The sequence below is a fragment of the Podarcis raffonei genome, chromosome 9 (genome assembly GCF_027172205.1).
Source record: "Podarcis raffonei isolate rPodRaf1 chromosome 9, rPodRaf1.pri, whole genome shotgun sequence".
NCBI classification, from domain to species: domain Eukaryota; kingdom Metazoa; phylum Chordata; class Lepidosauria; order Squamata; family Lacertidae; genus Podarcis; species Podarcis raffonei.
The window spans coordinates 75758268-75775621 of record NC_070610.1 but is presented as its reverse complement, the minus strand read 5'-3'; the positions used below and the strand labels follow the sequence as shown (position 1 = coordinate 75775621).

At 48.2% G+C, this 17354-nt stretch overlaps 1 protein-coding gene across 1 annotated transcript in view; it reads left to right on the top strand.

The window, feature by feature from the left end:
• The first annotated feature begins 1269 nt into the window (after positions 1-1269).
• Positions 1270-17354, top strand: part of DNAAF9 (dynein axonemal assembly factor 9) — an 81377-nt gene continuing 65292 nt past the window's right edge. The window contains exons 1-2 of the mRNA XM_053402100.1: positions 1270-1436; positions 10895-10974. Coding sequence (XP_053258075.1) covers positions 1342-1436; positions 10895-10974 — 175 coding nt within the window. The 5' untranslated portion in view covers positions 1270-1341. The remainder of the gene's footprint in view (positions 1437-10894; positions 10975-17354) is intronic.

The following is a 17354-nucleotide window of genomic DNA, read 5'->3' as shown; positions in this document are numbered from 1 at the left end:
GGACGTATAATGGGTGATGCTTTTTTTCCTGAGTTAAAACCACAAAGAGTCCCATGGTGCTCTGCAAACTAACACAAACTTATTGTGGATTAAGCCTCTCTCTCTCTCTGTATATATACACAGTAAGATAATGATGGTAGGGATGTAATAAAAATATGACATATTCAAGGGAGTGCCATGAGGGGTGTACACTTTTATATGAGTACATAGTGACACAGTCCTCAGTACAACTACTCAGAAGTAAGTCAGAACCCCAGCACATTAAGGACTGCCTCTCCCAATATGAACTACCCTAGACCCCATGATCACGATCTGAGGCCCTTCTTCGTGTGCCCCCTCCACAAAAGTACCGGGGGGTCAAGGGCAGACTTTCATAATCTTTTGTAATATGGCATCCCGTGCGAGGCTAACATTTGGCGTCTCCAATTGGATCTTCTCAGTTATGGGTCTTCTCAGTTTTGTGCCCTTTGGGCTTGGTGCCCTGTGCGGGGGAACTGTCTCGACTGCATTAAATCCAGTGCTAGGAGAGCAGCAACAAGAAAACAGGGCCTTTTCAGTGGTGGCTCCGTTTGCGGAACAATCATATTTTTACAACGTATCTTCAGGTGCCTTGCCTTCAAAGCTGGCAGAATGTTTTAATGTATTCCGCCAAACACACACCCCGCCAGGTTTTAATGTACGTGTGCACATTTTTGTTTCTTTGTTAAGCCTTTTTGGAGAAAAGACAAAAAAGTGAATAATAAAATCAATGGATGAAGCGTGTAAGTGGTTGATGGGGCTTCCTCCTCATCTGGGGCTCGCCCTGCAGGTATAGGTATACAAATTTAATAGCTAATAATAATAATAATAATAATAACAACAGCAATAAGGAAAGCGAGGCAGGGCTGGGCGCCCCCTTTCCGCTGAGGGAGGCCTAGCGCCAGCCTCGCAACCCCCGTTGCTAAGGCGACGTCCTGACGACGAGGGCCGTTGCTAAGGGGAGGCCCAACTTCCGCGTCCGCGTTAAGGAGAGTGCGCGTTGCCAGGGGGCGGGGCTAGGCGGCGCGTTGCCCGGCAACGATTGCCGCGGGGCGGGGCCGTTCCGCGCCTCCTTCCTCCTCCCTTGGAACAGCTGGCCCTGTCGGGACGTACCATTGCGAGCGAGCGAGGGGGGGGCGCAGCGAGAAGAGCCGGCGGGCGGGGGGCGTCGTGGGCGGGGCGGAAGGGCAACGGCTCGCCTCTTTCTCCCTCCAGCTGAGGCGCAGTTGGTGCGTTCCTCGCTCCTTCCCCCCCCCCCCCCGCCGCTCGGTGCTGCAGGGAAGGCGAAGCGGAGGCGGCGGCGGGTGCTGGGCTGACAGGACAATGGCGCTGCTCCCCTCGGCACGGAACCCCCTGCTGCTTCCCCCGGCCCGAAGGGGGCGCCCCAAGGCCCGAGGAGGGGCCCAGCCCAGCGTCAGGTGAGGAGGGGTGGGGGCGAGGGAGGGGGGAGGTGACAGGGGGGCTGCCCTGGGTGGGGTCTGGAGGGGGGAATGAGAGGGGTGGGGGACAGGGGGGTAAGGGGGGAGGGGTGGGAGTGAGGGGTCGGTGGAGGGAGACGAGGAGGGGGACGCGGGGGGGAGGGGAGGCGAGCAGGGGGTGGGGTGGGGCTGCCCTATAGAGGGAGAGGAGGAGACGGTTGTGCAAAGGTGGGGGGGGTGAGCATGCATCATTTTATACGTGTGTGTGTGTGTGTATATATATATTTACACACACACACACATATATATACGTGTGTATATATATATTTTCTTCTCCACCGTAAGGTCCCAGGGCAGGTTGCCACCGCACAAAACCAAAAATCCCATGAAACAAAGCCAGAACATGTGGCCTTAAGCAACAAAGGAGGTGGCCTTGCAAAAAAATCGCATCTGCCTGAACAACTGTCAAAGGATCAGGGTCCTGTGGGGTGTAAGGGGTGGGGAATGCCATGATGCAGATATTCGGGGGGGGGGTTGCTTTGGTGCAGGTGTGGGGTGCCTGGGGAAGGGGTGCTTTGGTACAGAAGCGGGATGCATTCTGGTGCAGAATATCTAGGGGTGTCAATAAGGGCAGGGATTGCTGGGAGGTTGGGAATAGGGGAGTTGTTGTGCAGGCAAGAGCTGAGGTTGGGAAGGTTTAGGGGGCGCTGGCAGTAGGTGCTGCTTGAGGGAGGCAGGGCAGGGAGTGGGGAAGGGCTACCGGAAGATGGTGGGGGGATGGACATGAGCTTTGGGTTGAGCTGAGGTGGGTTCTGTTGGAGGGTCTGCCTTGCTGCAGAAATATGCAGAGGGTCAATGAAGGAGAGGGGCTGTTGGGTCTAGGTGGAGGTTGGTATGGCCAACATGGGGTCACCTTAGCGCAGAATATGCGGGGGGGGGGGGGGAGAACAGTTGTAAGGAGCCTGGATTGGGTGGTGGGTCCAGGAAGCATAAGGCTTTGTTGTAGATGTTTACAGAATACAGGAAATTGGTGTGGGGTAGGAACCATAGAGGGACACGGGTGGCGCTGTGGTTTAAACCACAGAGCCTAGGACTTGCTGATTAGAAGGTCGGCGGTTCAAATCCCCGCGACAGGGTGAGCTCCTGTTGCTCGGTCCCTGCTCCTACCAACCTAGCAGTTCAAAAGCCTGTCAAAGTGCGAGTAGATAAATAGGTACCGCTCTGGCGGGAAGGTAAATGGCATTTCTGTGCGCTGCTCTGATTCGCCAGAAGCAGCTTAGTCATGCTGGCCACATGACCCGGAAGCTGTACGCCGGCTCCCTCGGCCAATAAAGCGAGATGAGCACCACAACCCCAGAGTCGGCCACAACTGGACCTAATGGTCAGGGGTCCCTTTACCTTTAGGAAGCATAGGGGGCACCCAGAGGCAGGAAGGGTGTGGATGCAAGACTGGGGAGCTGGCTTACCAGTTTGCATTTGGCCCTCTCCGTAAGGACTCACATTGGTTTCATGGCACCCTTTTTCAGGAACCAAATAATTCAAAAAAATTCACCTGAGCATACCCTTGGGAGCAGATCCTGTTGATTTGGGTTCCAGGCAAGTTTAGGGTAGTAGATCAAATTCCTAGTTATTCTTCCACCCCCCCCCCCGCCAAAGTGTATTCAGAGGGCTAAGAGTTTGCCCAGGGCCCAACCCCTATGTGGATGAGTAGTTAAGTTGATAACAGAGGTTGGAGATAAATGTGCATTGAGATAACAGTTACTGAGATACCAGTTACTGAAGGCAGCTAAGAGGATGAGTTGTGCGAGTGTTGCAGTGTCTGGGCCAGTAAGCAGTGCCCTGTGGATGCATTTAAGCTCTTCTGGCACCTTTTCGGGTTGTAGGCTATCTAGCAGGCAAGAATCATAGAATCATGGGTTGAGGAGAGAAGAGTCTTGGCTGGATGCCTTGAGTCCAGTACAGTTTGAAGACGGAAGGTCTTCAAGGGAGTCAAAGAGTGTGATGGAAAATGGCTGATGTTGGTGTGGGACTGAAAATAAGACTTGGGAACACGTAGTCTCTTGGATTATTTCCCCATTCTTCATGCACGATAGGCTGATGGAGGAAGGTGGAGAAAGCTGTGGTGGTGGGTTCACAATGTTTGGGGTATGTCAGATCGGTGGAGGCTCTATTAAGGAGGTGGCTTGTGGTGGTTATGGGACTGTAGGATGGGGCAGTTTGGGAGGGTGCATGTTTGAAGTGGTTACTTTGGGGGAAAGGATATAGAGAGGATATGCTTTAGGGGAGAGATTGTAAGGACAGCATGCAATGAAAGCAGGTGTCCTTCGGAACTGCTGCTTCTCCTCTGTCATTTGGATGAACGTTGAGTATGTTGGGCAACAATATTATGAACTGGAATATTGAACACAATGACATTTAAATATGCTTGCAGAGAGCTGGATGAAGTCCTGTACCACTGCAAAGGCAGGGCAATGCATCCTTTAAAGCAGGCTAAAATAAAAGCCAAGGCGTTTTGGTGAGATACCCCTTTGCGAAAATATTCCCCAGCATCTTTTCTTTTGTTCCCAGCCTCCCCTCTCCTTTCATAGCAAATCCACAAAGCGAGGATGAGATCAAATTCTTAAAAGTGTGTGTGCGCATGCCTCTTAAGCCCTCCCAGGCAGGCACAAAGAATAGCAGCCTTTCTCTTTGCAATATGTTTACATGGCTGCCTGTGTGAAGGTTAAATTCCTCTTTCTTGTGGGGTGGCAAATTAAATTAGTCACAAGTATGTGCGTAGGGGGTGGGGGGAGATGCCTAGGAGGGGGGAATCTTCTGCAGGCCTGTGTTTTACAGTTGTTTGTGTGAGAAAAGCCCCGTCTCCAAATAATTCCTGTTCAGTAATGGGAAAGAATGCAAGACTTGGCTTCTGATTTTCTTCTTCTGAGCTCTGATTATTTAAGCTTTTTTTTTTTTTAAGCAAGCAAGCAAATGGCTTCTAATAAAGCTCTATTAGCTTAGCAGAGCGAATGACCTTGGGAAAGGAGCTGCTGTTTCAGAGCTACCTTGGGGATTTGTTCTTGAGAAACAGATGTAAGTAATGAGCAGCGTACAATATTTGCCCGCCCCTTAGAATGTCATCTGTTCACATTCTCCTCCCAGATCGCAATGGCATTCCATTCCAATTCCACCCCCGATTCCTTGTTTAACTTAACGGTACTTTGCAAATCAAATGGTGCTAAGAGAGAAGCAGTTGCCTCACTGCAGAAAATGTACTTCCTGGGTTGCTAAATGAGCAAATATAACAGTGTTTGCACAAAGACTGGCTGTGTTTCTCTGTGCCTGTCTTCCTATGCTACAACTGGAGAAATGTCACAAGATGATATTTCTTGTGTCTCTTTCAAGCACTTCAAAATGAGCGGGCTGGAGCTAGAGTTTGGCACGCAAACAACCAAAAGCCCTGGCTGCCTGTCAAAAGGGAAAGGGAAACATTTTCCATGTTCCTTAAATAAAATTCCGTTAAACCGCTGAATGCGCAGCTCCCATAAAGCATGAGAGCTTATTTAAATTTATAAATTCCCTCTTCAAATGACACTAACCGTGAAGACATTTGGAGCCCAGGAGAATGTTACAGTGCCGTGTCTCTTTCCTTCCTGCATATGGGGGTCTCTCTAGCAAGCCCACCCTGGTCTACATGGCTGGCGTCCTTTCCTTAATGAGATCTTCCAGGCCTCAGTAAACCAGTCCTGCTCAGTTATAATAAATAGCCTCCCATTCTTTGCATGCTCCCTTTGCTGCTGGGAGTGGTGGATATAGCATTGAGTTTGGGCCTGGAGGTGGGAGAAGCATGTTCAGATCTCTTCTCTGCTGAAGTTCAAATGTCAAATCTTTTCCCAGACCACCTCTCTACCCAGTGACTTTATGGGAGCTATAGCAAGATAAGGGTCCGTGCTCAGTCCATGGTCAACTCATACCTCTTTCACTCAACCCATATGTTGGTTCGCTCCAATGCTGAGCTGAATCGACTCTGTGAGCATCTTGGATGTTCATTCTCTTTGTCAAACATATCCCTTTTCATCTCTCTTCGGTTTCCCTTTTTTGCTGGTCTCCTTGGCTGCAACCCCACCATTGACCTAGGCAGTTCCACCACCATACTTCTCCCTGTTCTTTTCTAGGATTGCTTTTCCTCCAGCTTGGCATCTGATCTTAGGGATAGAAGCTGCTATGTGGAAGCCCCTTGCTATAGGAGTCTTTCACTGCTATATCTGCTGCAGTAGGGGAAGGTAGACTTTTGACTTGCAGTGTCTACTAGACACTCTGAGATCTACTAACTGGATTTGGGAGCAAAAACTTTAAAAAAATAAAATCATTTCCTGATTACCCCGGGGAATGGCTCAGTGCCTGAGGATCTTCTTTGTATGCAGAAGGTTCCAGGTTCAATCCCTGATCTAGATCCAGTAGTAGATCTTGCCCTATCTTCTGCCCTCCCCTTTGCTACAGAATGGATTTTTAGAGGGAAGAAGCACCCCGGTTTCTTTTGCACCCCTAGTAGGCATACCTAAAGCACCCTTGCAAATAAGTCCACAACTGTTACTAGCTCACTTGACCTCATATACCCATAGGTGTGGTGTTATTTTTCCCAGGCAGTCTAGATAGCGCTGTGGCCATCCGTATCAAATGTAGCACAGCCTGTTGGCTGACTTTATCCGCACAAAGACTTGAGATGAAAGTGAGACACACTGCTTGCCGGCTGGCTCTGTTGATATCTCCAAAAACATCTCTCTCCACCCTTTCGTTAGATATCTCTGCCAAGTGAAAACAACATTGAATGCATCTGATGAAATGGACTCGATTCCACAGAAGCTTCAGCCACAATAAATTTGTTAGGGCAGTATTTGGTGTTAGTCATACTCAGAGTGGGACGTGGGTGGCGCTGTGGGTTAAACCACAGAGCCTAGGACTTGCCGATCAGAAGGTCGGCTGTTCGAATCCCCGTGACGGGGTGAGCTCCCGTTGCTCGGTCCCTGCTCCTGCCAACCTAGCAGTTCGAAAGCACGTCAAAGTGCAAGTAGATAAATAGGTACCACTCCAGCGGGAAGGTAAACAGCGTTTCCGTGCACTGCTCTGGTTCACCAGAAGTGGCTTAGTCATGCTGGCCACATGACCTGGAAGCTGTACGCCGGCTCCCTCGGCCAATAAAGCGAGATGAGCGCTGCAACCCCAGAGTCGGTCATGACTGGACCTAATGGTCAGGGGTTCCTTTACCTTGACCCTTATACTCAGAGTAGACGTACTGAAAGTAGCTTAAGTCAGGGGTCAGTAAACTTTTTCAGCAGGGGGCTGGTCCACTACCCCTCAGACCTTGTGGGGGGCCGGACTATATTTTGAAAAATATAAATACCCTGCAAGCCAGTCCCGTAGCTGCCTCCGGACCTGGAGGAGGAATGCACTCTGCACACGCTCAGGAGCACTTCTCCAGCGTTGTTGATGAGCAGCAGCCACTCCATTGTCCCATCCCTGCAGAGCTCCCAGGCAGCGTGCACCATGCACTGTGGCCCGTCGTCCAAGGCCAGGTCGGCAGGCCGCGCACATGGACCGCCGGGCAGGCAGTGCGCAGCTCGCCTTCCAGCTGCTCTAGCACAGCTGCCGAGCACGCCACCAGCAGCAGTGCTGAACCGGGCGCCAGGGTGGGGCCAGCAGGTGCACCAAGCTCCGGCTGAAGCCCTGCAACACGCCCGTCATGATGCCCATAGCGCAGCCCAGACCCGCTTCCTGCCCGCCGGCCTGTCCGTCCATGGCTGCGCTGGGTTTGCCTCAGTACGCGGGTGGCGAGGCTTCGGATTGGCTGCAGGACAATCCGAAGCCGCGCCGGGGTCGTCACCCGCTCAGAGGCGTCCGCGGCTTCGGTTCCTGCAGCCAATCCAAAGCCGTGCCAGCGTTGCGGAAGTCAGTCCCCATTCAGCGAGGCGTCTGTGGCTTCTTTCCAAGGAAACACCGTGCCACGCCGGTTTAGCTCAGCGCAGGGACTGACCAAGCGGGCGGCAGGGTCTGCGGGCCAAATTTACGAGCCTGGTGGGCTGCATCCGGCCCCCAGGGCATAGTTTGCCGACCCCTGGCTTAAGTCCATTGGTTTCTGCTCTGACTGTGACTAACTTCAGTTATCGCCCTTAGTCTTTAAGCTGGCACAAGCTTCCTTGTTTGCTACCACAGACAAGCATAGCTATTATATTATTAAATTTGCATACCACCCTATGCCTGCAGCTACTCCTCTGAAAGGTTGTGTGAGGATTTGTCCAGCTTAGGCATTAAAGTTTACTTGGAAATATAACTGAAGAACATTACAGATTGGATGCTTAATTTTGCTACAGACGTGCAACTGCAAAATTACTAGTGTGTAAATGTGACCATTGAGAATAAATTCAGTCACTGGCCCCAGTGACTTTGCAGCTTCCTCTGTGGCAGGTGAATGGGTTTCTGGAATGGCTTTCTGGCTTCCATGTGCGTGCAGCTTCCAGCTACAATATAGAACTAGGAAATGATGGTGAAATGTTTTTCCCCCACTAACCTCCAGTGCTAAGAGATCTGTGCAATACTTTCCTCATTTACTTAAAGCATGGAACAAGTGAGCATAAGAGACATGCTGGATCAGACCAAAGGCCTTCCTAGTCCAGCATCCTGTTGTCACAATAGCTGACCAGACAACCCCCAAGGGGAGGCCTCAAGCAGAACATGAAGGCAATAGCCCTCTCCCATTGAAACTCAGCAACTGATATTCTCAGCCATGCAGCATCTGATTTTGCAGGTAGTGTGAAGCCATCGATCATAACTAATAGCATGCCTTATCCTCCATGACTTGGTCCCCGATATAGCTTTAAAAGGGGAGTAAAACACCACCACAGTTTGTGGTGGCGAATTCTAACTTTGCTATGTGAAGTACCGTATTTTTCGCTCTATAAGACACACCAGACCATAAGACACACCTAGAAAAAAAATATTCTGAATCCCAGAAGCCAGGACAGCCAGCGGGATTGCAGCGCTGCGATCCCGCTGGCTGCCCTGGCTTATGGGATAGCTGCGCGCAGCCTCTCCCGGGCAAGGGGAGCCTTCATCCCCTGCCCAGGAGAGGCTGCACGCGGCTGAGGCTCCCCCAAGAGCCGCGCTCCCTTTAAAGAGCACGCAGAGTGTGTGTGCGGCTCTTGGGGGCTTTTCCCTGAGGAGGGAGAAGGGAGCCACACACACGCTCCACGCGGCTCTTTAAAGGAAGCGCTGAGCAGAGCCTCCCGCCTGCACTCGCTCCATAAGACGCACACACATTTCCCCTTACTTTTTAGGAGGGGAAAAGTGCATCTTATAGAGCGATAAATACGGTACTTCTGTTTGTCCTGAGTCTTCCAGCATTTAGCTTCATGGGATGATCCCAGCTTCCAGCACTAAATGGGAGGGAGAAAAGCTTCTTTCTATTTATTTCCCCCACACCATCCATAATCTTACACACCTGCTTATTGTTTCTCTCCACCCCATTTTTTAAAAAGTAATTATGTGCAGTCTATCTTCTCCTGCACCATCAGACATTGAGCATGCACCTCTGTCCCATGATCTAGTGCAGGCCTAGGCAAACTCGGCCCTCCAGATGTTTTGAGACTACAATTCCCATCATCCCTGACCACTGGTCCTGTTAGCTAGGGATGATGGGAGCTGTAGTCCCAAAACATCTGGAGGGCTGAGTTTGCCTAGGCCTAATCTCCTTGCTGCAACTCTGCTGTTTGGCTTGTCAACTTTGCAAGCAAATTCTTTTGCGCGCAGGATGCTGTTTCTGCATAAACAGGAAGAAGCATGTCAGTGACTCCTTAACCAGGCCAGCAGCTCATCCAGCTGACTGACTGTGAACTGTTCATTTAGGGAAGTTCACAGGAAAACCCCTTCCTCTAAGCCTGTATATAATGCTGTTTGCTCAGAATTACAGCATTATTTTCCCCCTAGGTGTTATTTTGATAACCGTTTCACCTGTTTCAGGTGAAATAAATGAACGGGAAGTACTTGTTTCTGATCCAATACACTCTTCCTTGGGGTCTGCTTGGCTCATGGACTGCATGTGCTCCCCAACATACTTGCTGAGATCTTTAAAACAATAGATGTCGGCCATGGTTATATCCATACGTTTAATGAGACAGCATGGACCCTCAAGAGAAGATAACTCATTTTGGAAATTACTATACTCGTAATTGCTCAAAGGGTAGACTGGGCAAATTTATATCATAGTCGTGAATTCATATAATCTAAAGGGAGCATTTATAAAGGAATGGGCAAAGTAACCTGGGGTGAAAGGAGATGGATTTGGCTGAAAGTTCCAACAAGAATCATGCCCACAGATCTAAAAGAAATTTTGTATAAGATCCAGGTTCAAAGTGAATAGTCATTTGGCTCCATTGTGCTCCCGCCTTGTAGATAATGGAATAACAGCAAATTGTATACATGCTGATCAAACGATCAGGTTTTGCAAATGTTAGATAACGGTTGTCATCCGGGGACCTCACAGCTAACTTTGGTTGTCTGTAGAGATGATTGCAATTCAGCAATATATAAATGGCTGAAGTAATAATTACTTTTGACACTTTCCCATAACTCTGGTCTCCCACATCACAAACTGTCTTTCAAAAACCAATAATGGGCCCCCTCTCTGCAAGGGGCAAAGTCCAGTTGGATGTGCCCATGCAGTTCTGAACTGTGTCCGATGAATGTGAGGGGTGGATGATAGCCATAACTCTCTGTTGCTAGTTTTATGGGCTGTTCTTGCATTATGTTTGTTAGCTCTTTCCATTCAGAACGAAGGTCAACTTTTTGCATGTCAAGGCTTGCCTGTTTGGCAAAGCATGCACTGGTCTGTTGACAGGGTTACTTGATGTTTATGATCAAAAGGAATGTGTTGCAATTCAGATTAGCAATGAAACTCCTTCTAGGAGTACTCAAAGAGAAAGCCAATCCTCCGGACCTCACAGGCCAGCACAAGGCACATCCTGGCTTGCAGTGGACTCTCAGCATGAGTTTCAGTGCACAAATGTGTCGGTGACCTCCTGGTGGCAAAATGGTGTTTTGGTGGCAGCCGTGCTGCCCACGTGATATCTATCGCCTACTCTGCCAAGTGCCCTGAATTGAGTGAAAAATACTTTTGTTTTCAGCAGGCACAAAAGGTGGAAGATAAGTTCATCCAACTGGTAGAAATGCTTTAAAGTGATGATGCAGAAATCACAGAGGAAAAGTGAGTGGGCTGATAGCTGGAGACAGAGAGAGCATTTTGCAAAATGATGTGGAAAGAGCAAAGGCCTGCTTCTACTAAGTGTATATGAATACTGACAGTTTCAGAACTCCTGGTACAGTTCTGGTTTGCCAGATGACAGATCTCTTTCAGCAAGCCTTGGCTCCCAACAGATTGAAGTCCTTTTTAAGCATCGCCTCTAACCATCTCCCGTTTTTCTTTGCAGTTGTAGCCGCCTTCGACAAATTCAGAACATCCTGACGCAGAGCAGCAAATCCCAGCCAGATGGAATACTGTGCATTTTGGGTAAGTTCTCCCTACTTATTAAAGTGCACCAACAGCATTATTGAAATGTGCAAGCTAAAGCCAGAAGTTGTGTTTCAGGATCCTAGAAATATTCAAAGAGGGCTCAAGCATTTGAGGAATGTTGCTTGCCCTTAGCAGCTGAAATGTGTTGATGAGTTGAACGCGGAGCCCCTTAGAAATGAATGGAACGAAGAGGTCACACAGTTTTAAATCTCTGGCTCATGCCAAAGACCCATGTGCTTTTTAGGATTTAGTGGTCTCCTAAGAAACACATGTGAGACAAGGCAAACATTGAGGATGAGCTGTAGCTCCGTGATGGAGAACATGCTGGCCGTTGGAAGGCTCTGGGTTCAATCCGTGTCCTCTCTAATTGAAAAGGTAAGGTAGATACATGCCTGGCCTTTTGTCTTTGGGCTTGAAACTGGCCCTTCCCATTTGCAGTTGCCCCAAAAGACCAGTGTGCGGAAATGGAAAGAAGTGTGTTTGCTGCTTCAAGGAGAGCAGAGCCCCAGATAAAATAAATCAGGTGTCAGGGACTGGCTAGATGGTGGAGAATGGTGGACGGCTTCTGCCAGAGAACCTCCTGCAGGCATGGCCAAATTTGACCCTCCAGGGATGATGGGAATTGTAGTCCCAAAAAACATCTGAAGGGCCAAGTTTGGCCATGCCTGCTAGGGAAACCTCAGAAGAGGAAGGCTCAGAGCCAGGGAAGTGGTGTTGGGACATGGAAGACAGGTCAGAGGATGAAGTGTGGGGGCAGAATGCTTGAATGCTGAACAAGCCACAGACTTGAGTGAGACAAGCCTTACAGTCTGCATACCTGGAGCAGCCTTCGTTGTTGAAAGACATATACAGTGGATGCTCGGGTTGCGAACGTGATCCATGCAGGATGCACGTTTGCAACCCGCAGCGTTCGCAACCCACGTCTATGCACGCACAGGTTGCAGTTTGACGCTTCTGCGCATGCACGACTGCCAAAACCCTGTTCTGGTACTTCTGGGTTTCGGTAGTCCATAACCTGAAAAAACGCAACCTGAAGCGGCTGTAACCCGAGGTATGACTGTACTACAAAAAAGAGTGAATCTCTCTTGAGTACTGGAGGCTGAATAATGTGACTGGCCTGAGAGATTTGTCTCTAAACGTGGAGGCAGTCCTGGAAAACTTTCAAGCAATCTTGTCATGCTTCCTGGACGGTCGTGAGTAAGGCTGATGGTGGAGTGAGTTGGGATGTGAGACACTTTCCTGCTTCCTTTCTCCCTCCCCGTCCTCATTCCAAAACGTATCATTAGAAGAAGGCTTGTTTTTCGCTGTCGTCTTCTGTGTTTCAAGTTTGTGAAATTTATGTGCGAACTTGGGTTGCGTTTCATTGTGAACATGCACCAAGGACTGGCTAGCAGATGGGTTGGAAAGAGGAGGATTAAATGAGTTGCAGCTTGGAAGAAAAAAAGAGGCATGGTTTTGTCTGAGTAGTTAAACATTCTGGGCACTGTATATTATGAGTCAGGGAGAAATCTCTGTGGTAAGGGAAACGGCTAAACACAATTAAGCAGACTAAGGTTCAATTTAGGAATGCCTTGGAGGAAAACTTAGCAGTTGGCATGATGTGCCACTTCTAGCTGGCCCTGGATTTCTTGGTTACATCTAAGCCATGCAGAAGGGCGCTTGCCTGGACCCTAACCAGAAAGTTGTGGTTAGATGGCTTAACCCAAACTTTGATAACTCTCTGAAGTTAAAGCCATTTGCAGGACACTAGGAATGTGACAAGAGGCTTTGTGGAGACTGAACTATAATTACTCTAGTAAAAAATAACTGAATGCTGAAGAAAACTGACAACCCAGGAGGGCTGCTGTTCCTCCTGGCCTTTGGCTTGGAGTCAATTTGATTCCTTCCCCCTCTTCTTTTTTCCTTTCTCCTCCTGTGATGAGGCTGCATTTTAATGTTTTAATGTTGTATTTAACCTAGTTTTTAAAGTTGTATTCCAATCAACTTGTTTTTATTACTGGTTGTTAACCGCCCTGAGCCCGGCCTTGGCTGGGGAGGGCGGGGTATAAATAAAATTATTATTATTATTATTATTATTATTATTATTATTATTATTATTATTATTATTTTGCAAAGTGCTAATGGGCAGCACAGGAGAAGAAGGCAAGCAGGGCCACTCCACCATCTGCAGTGAGAAGCCAGCTGCCAATCAGGTTGCTGCCTGTATCAATTGCCACCTGGCGGGAGCCATTCCATCAGGCTAAAGAGGAAGGGAAGTGGGGCCACTCTGTCAGCTCAACTGCAAAACCAGCAGCTTTTGATTCCTCCTCTTCTTTGAACTGTTTCATGCCAGCTGGTCATTGTAAGCGCTTTGCAGCTAAGCCTTAAAATGTGCTATTTTTCTTGACTTGTACCTTAGCACCTCTGGAAGTCTTTTTTCGTCTGAAGAGTAGGGTAAAAATGCTCTTAAGTCAGGTTTTCCCAAACCTGGGTCTCCAGCTGTTTTTGGACTACAACTCCCATCATCCCTAGCTTGCAGGACTAGTGGTGAGGGATGATGGGAATTGTAGTCCAAAAGCAGCTGGAGACCCAGGTTTGGGAAACCCTGCTCTAAACAACTAAATAAGAAGGTGTGCCTGTATTCACATTTTTCTTCCACCCTCCAAACCCCTTTTGCGTTTGTGTCATGTCTTTTGGAGTATACATGTCAAGTCAGGGGCTGACTTACTAATCTTTGTCAGCTGCCCTGGGGGCCTTTTCAGCGGAAGAGCAGCATAAAACTGCTGTAAATAATAAAATCCATTCTTCCCCAGCAATGACCTCGTGTGCCCCTTCCCTTCCTGGTATGAGTTATCTCTAGAATTGCCCCCTGGCACCACAGGGTAGCTTTTAGGTACTTCCATGATGAAAGGAGGTTGCACAGCCGACCAGAATTAATTTGCAAGGCTTGCCTCCGCAGATCTGTATATTATGAACGGTGCAAATGTTGCTTAGATCAGGAGTTAATAGAGGTGTATCAGGACTTGGGAGCCTTAGCTAGGAATCACTCAGCTGTATCTCTGGGGGCAAAATAAGTGGAGCTGCTGCAGTATCAAGATGGGGAGAACCTCCTGAACGTACGGCATGAATTGCAACGATAAAATTAACACAGAGCTGGGCTGGCAACATTGCAGAAAAAGAGTGCTTGGCGTATATATACGTGGGAATGTTATAATTATTGCTGCATTACAGTCATACCTCGTGTTGCTTTCTGCTCTTGTTACGGACTTTCAGCTTACAAACGCGGCAAACCTGGAAGTGTTTACTTCCAGGTTCGCCGCCCGCGCATGCGCAGAAGTGATCTGCGTGCTATGCACAGAAGCGGTCGATCGCACCGTGCACATGCGCAGAAGCGCTCTAGTTGCAGACTTTTCAGGGTGCGAACAGCACCCCAAAACAGATTAAGTCCGCAACTAGAGGTACCACTGTATTGTGATAGGTCTTAATATTTTTTTACGGCTCGTGGATTTCAGAGGCTAAATTAAAAATGGGCGGGAGGTAGGGAAACCAGTCAGGTGTCAAGCCCACGCCTGGGGCACGATGAATGAGCAGAATATAAAACCTCCTAACTTTTATATAAAGATTCTAACTTCCGTGCCCTGTGCAACTCTGAGAGGCACCTGAGTGCCCTAGATTTCTTGCCATGGTCTCCCTGGGCTTTTGTCTGGCCCCTGCTTATAAGTCTGGATTTACTGGCAGCCTTTGAGTTGTATCCCAGCGTAACCCCGTGTGAAAGCCGAGACAGAACAGTGACACAGGAAGCCAGGCTGTTGTGACAGCTGCAGCTGGTTCCAGCCACGAAAGAGGCCGCCAGATATTAACTGTGATCAGATCCTGGACAGCATTCATCCTTTCTCGGGTAGCACAGGCTAGATGGGCTAATTAAATGCTTACGGCACGACATATCAAATTTTTCTGTGCTTGGTCCCATCTGAAACCCCTTTGTGAGCCATTCCCCCAAATGCACCCCTGTTGCATTTCCAGCTAGCGTCTCCTGAAAGAGGGGGAATGTCAACCCAAGCCTGGGAATTTCTGCCCCCTTCTGTTCCTCTCCTCTTAAGCTGGGTTTCATTTTTCTATTCTTTTCTTTTGTTTCATTGGGGAGGATCTGCTGCAGTCCTCAGCCTTAGGGAAATGTTTCAACTCGAAGCTGGAAAATGCATTTTAAATGCATTGCGGTCAGTATCAGAATTGTAGCAGAGGCGGATTTAAGGGAGTGCGACAGGTTTAGTCGCACCGGGCGCAGAGCCTTGGGAGTGCTGCAGCTATGATGTAGAATGGAAAGTGAGAGGTGGGGGGGCACCAATTTTTGGGGTCACACAGGGCGCCATGGAAATTTGAGACCCCCACAGTTCTGCCGCTGATTTTAGGCTCCTGGGTAACCACATGTTCTGGAGGTATTTCCCCTAGTCATAATCAAAATAATTTGCTCTAGCTGACCGGGCATATAAGCCTTACACTAACTGGTGTCTCTCTCTCTCTCTCTCTCTTTTGGGGGAGACGCAGATTTGCTTACTTAGATATGTGTACAGATTTGCTAACTGAGATATATGTATGAAATAAATAAAAAAATTAAAAAAACTTCCCAGTAGCACCTTGGAGACCAACTAAGTTTGTTCTGGGGTATAAGCTTTCGTGTGCATCTTAAAAAGCAGGGATATCACCTTGCCGACAAAGGTCCGTATAGTGAAAGCTATGGTTTTCCCTGTAGTGATGTATGGAAGTGAGAGCTGGACCATAAAGCAGGCTGATCGCCAAAGAATGGATGCTTTTGAATTATGGTGCTGGAGGAGACTCTTGAGAGTCCCATGGACTGCAAGAAGATCAAACCGATTCATTCTGAAAGAAATCAGCCCTGAGTGCTCACTGGAAGGACAGATCGTGAAGCTGAGGCTCCAGTACTTTGGCCACATCATGTGAAGAGAAGACTCCCTGGAAAAGACCCTGATGTTGGGAAAGATGGAGGGCACAAAGAGAAGGGGACGGCAGAGGACGAGATGGTTGGACAGTGTTCTCGAAGCTACTAGCATGAGTTTGACCAAACTGCGGGAGGCAGTGGAAGACAGGAGTGCCTGGCCTGCTCTGGTCCAGGGGGTCACAAAGAGTCGGACATGACTAAACGACTAAACAACAACAAGTGCGTGCACACTTCTTCAGATACCAACATGTGTAGATATGTGTAGGTAGGTTGGCTAGTAGACCTATTGGCAAGGCCACCATATTTGATGCTGATGCGTGGTGTGTGCCCCCTCCCTTCAGTATCTGCGTGTCCATGCAGGAGGGCATTGTGTGGTTTGACGGGCTTGTTTGAACGATTTAGACCTGATTTATAAAGTATTCTTTGCCTCGGTGTTACTAACATCTGGGCAAAAGCTGCGGTGAAATTCCTGTAAATATATTCTGTAAGCATGGATGGCTTTCTAATCAGTTGGGTCACTTCCTTGGCCACCATCCTAAAGCTGTTGGTAGCTGGAATCCATTATTTCCTCCCCATACGTTGTTCAGTGCATTTCTGCAAGTGAAGATACCTCCCTCCCAAAAAACAAAGAATGAAGCTCTAACTAACCGTGGAGTGAAATGCCCCCCCCTTTTCTCCAGGCCCCCCCTCCTTCTCCTGGTACCCCTTTGCTTTTGATTTCCCCCAGAAATATGGGGGTTGTCATTAACCCAATGTCCTGGTTTTGTGATGCCACAATTGGAAATTTCTTCCATTCATGGGGGTTTGTTGTTGTTTTTTGGTTCTTTTTTGCATAAAATCAAAGCAGTTTTGGAACTGCATGTTTGAAAGGATAGGGGGAAGCTTTCCACCACACCAGAGCTACCATTAAACCCCCCCCCCAATTTGCTTACTAAATTCTGTAAAAGGTTGGTCCCTTTTTTCATATAAGATCCAGATTCTGCATGTTATGACCACTCAGGGCTGTTATGGGCCAAAATGTGGGAAAGTTGCATGCAAACCAACAGGGCAAGGATATCATCAGGAAAAAATGGAAACAACTGAACTTGATTAAATTGTGAGTGGCGTTGAGGAATGGGGTTAATTATCTAGAAGAAACAAATAATGGAGTCTATTAAAAGCTTGTGTGAAAAGAGGTATTTTAGGTGGTGGTGTAGACTGCTTTGTGTTATAAAAACATGCGTTCAAGAAAGGATATCTATGAATGAAAGATGCAAAGAACAAAATAAGAAAGATGCTTTTCTTCTTTTTTGTTTTGTGTGTGTGTATTTGTGTGTGTGTGTAATATTTGTTGTATGCTCTATTATATTGTGTTTGTGTGTGTGTGTGTGTGTGTGTGTGTAGTATATATATATAAATGAAGTTTGATTATTTAAAAGAAAAATCAGAAATTAACCTGAAG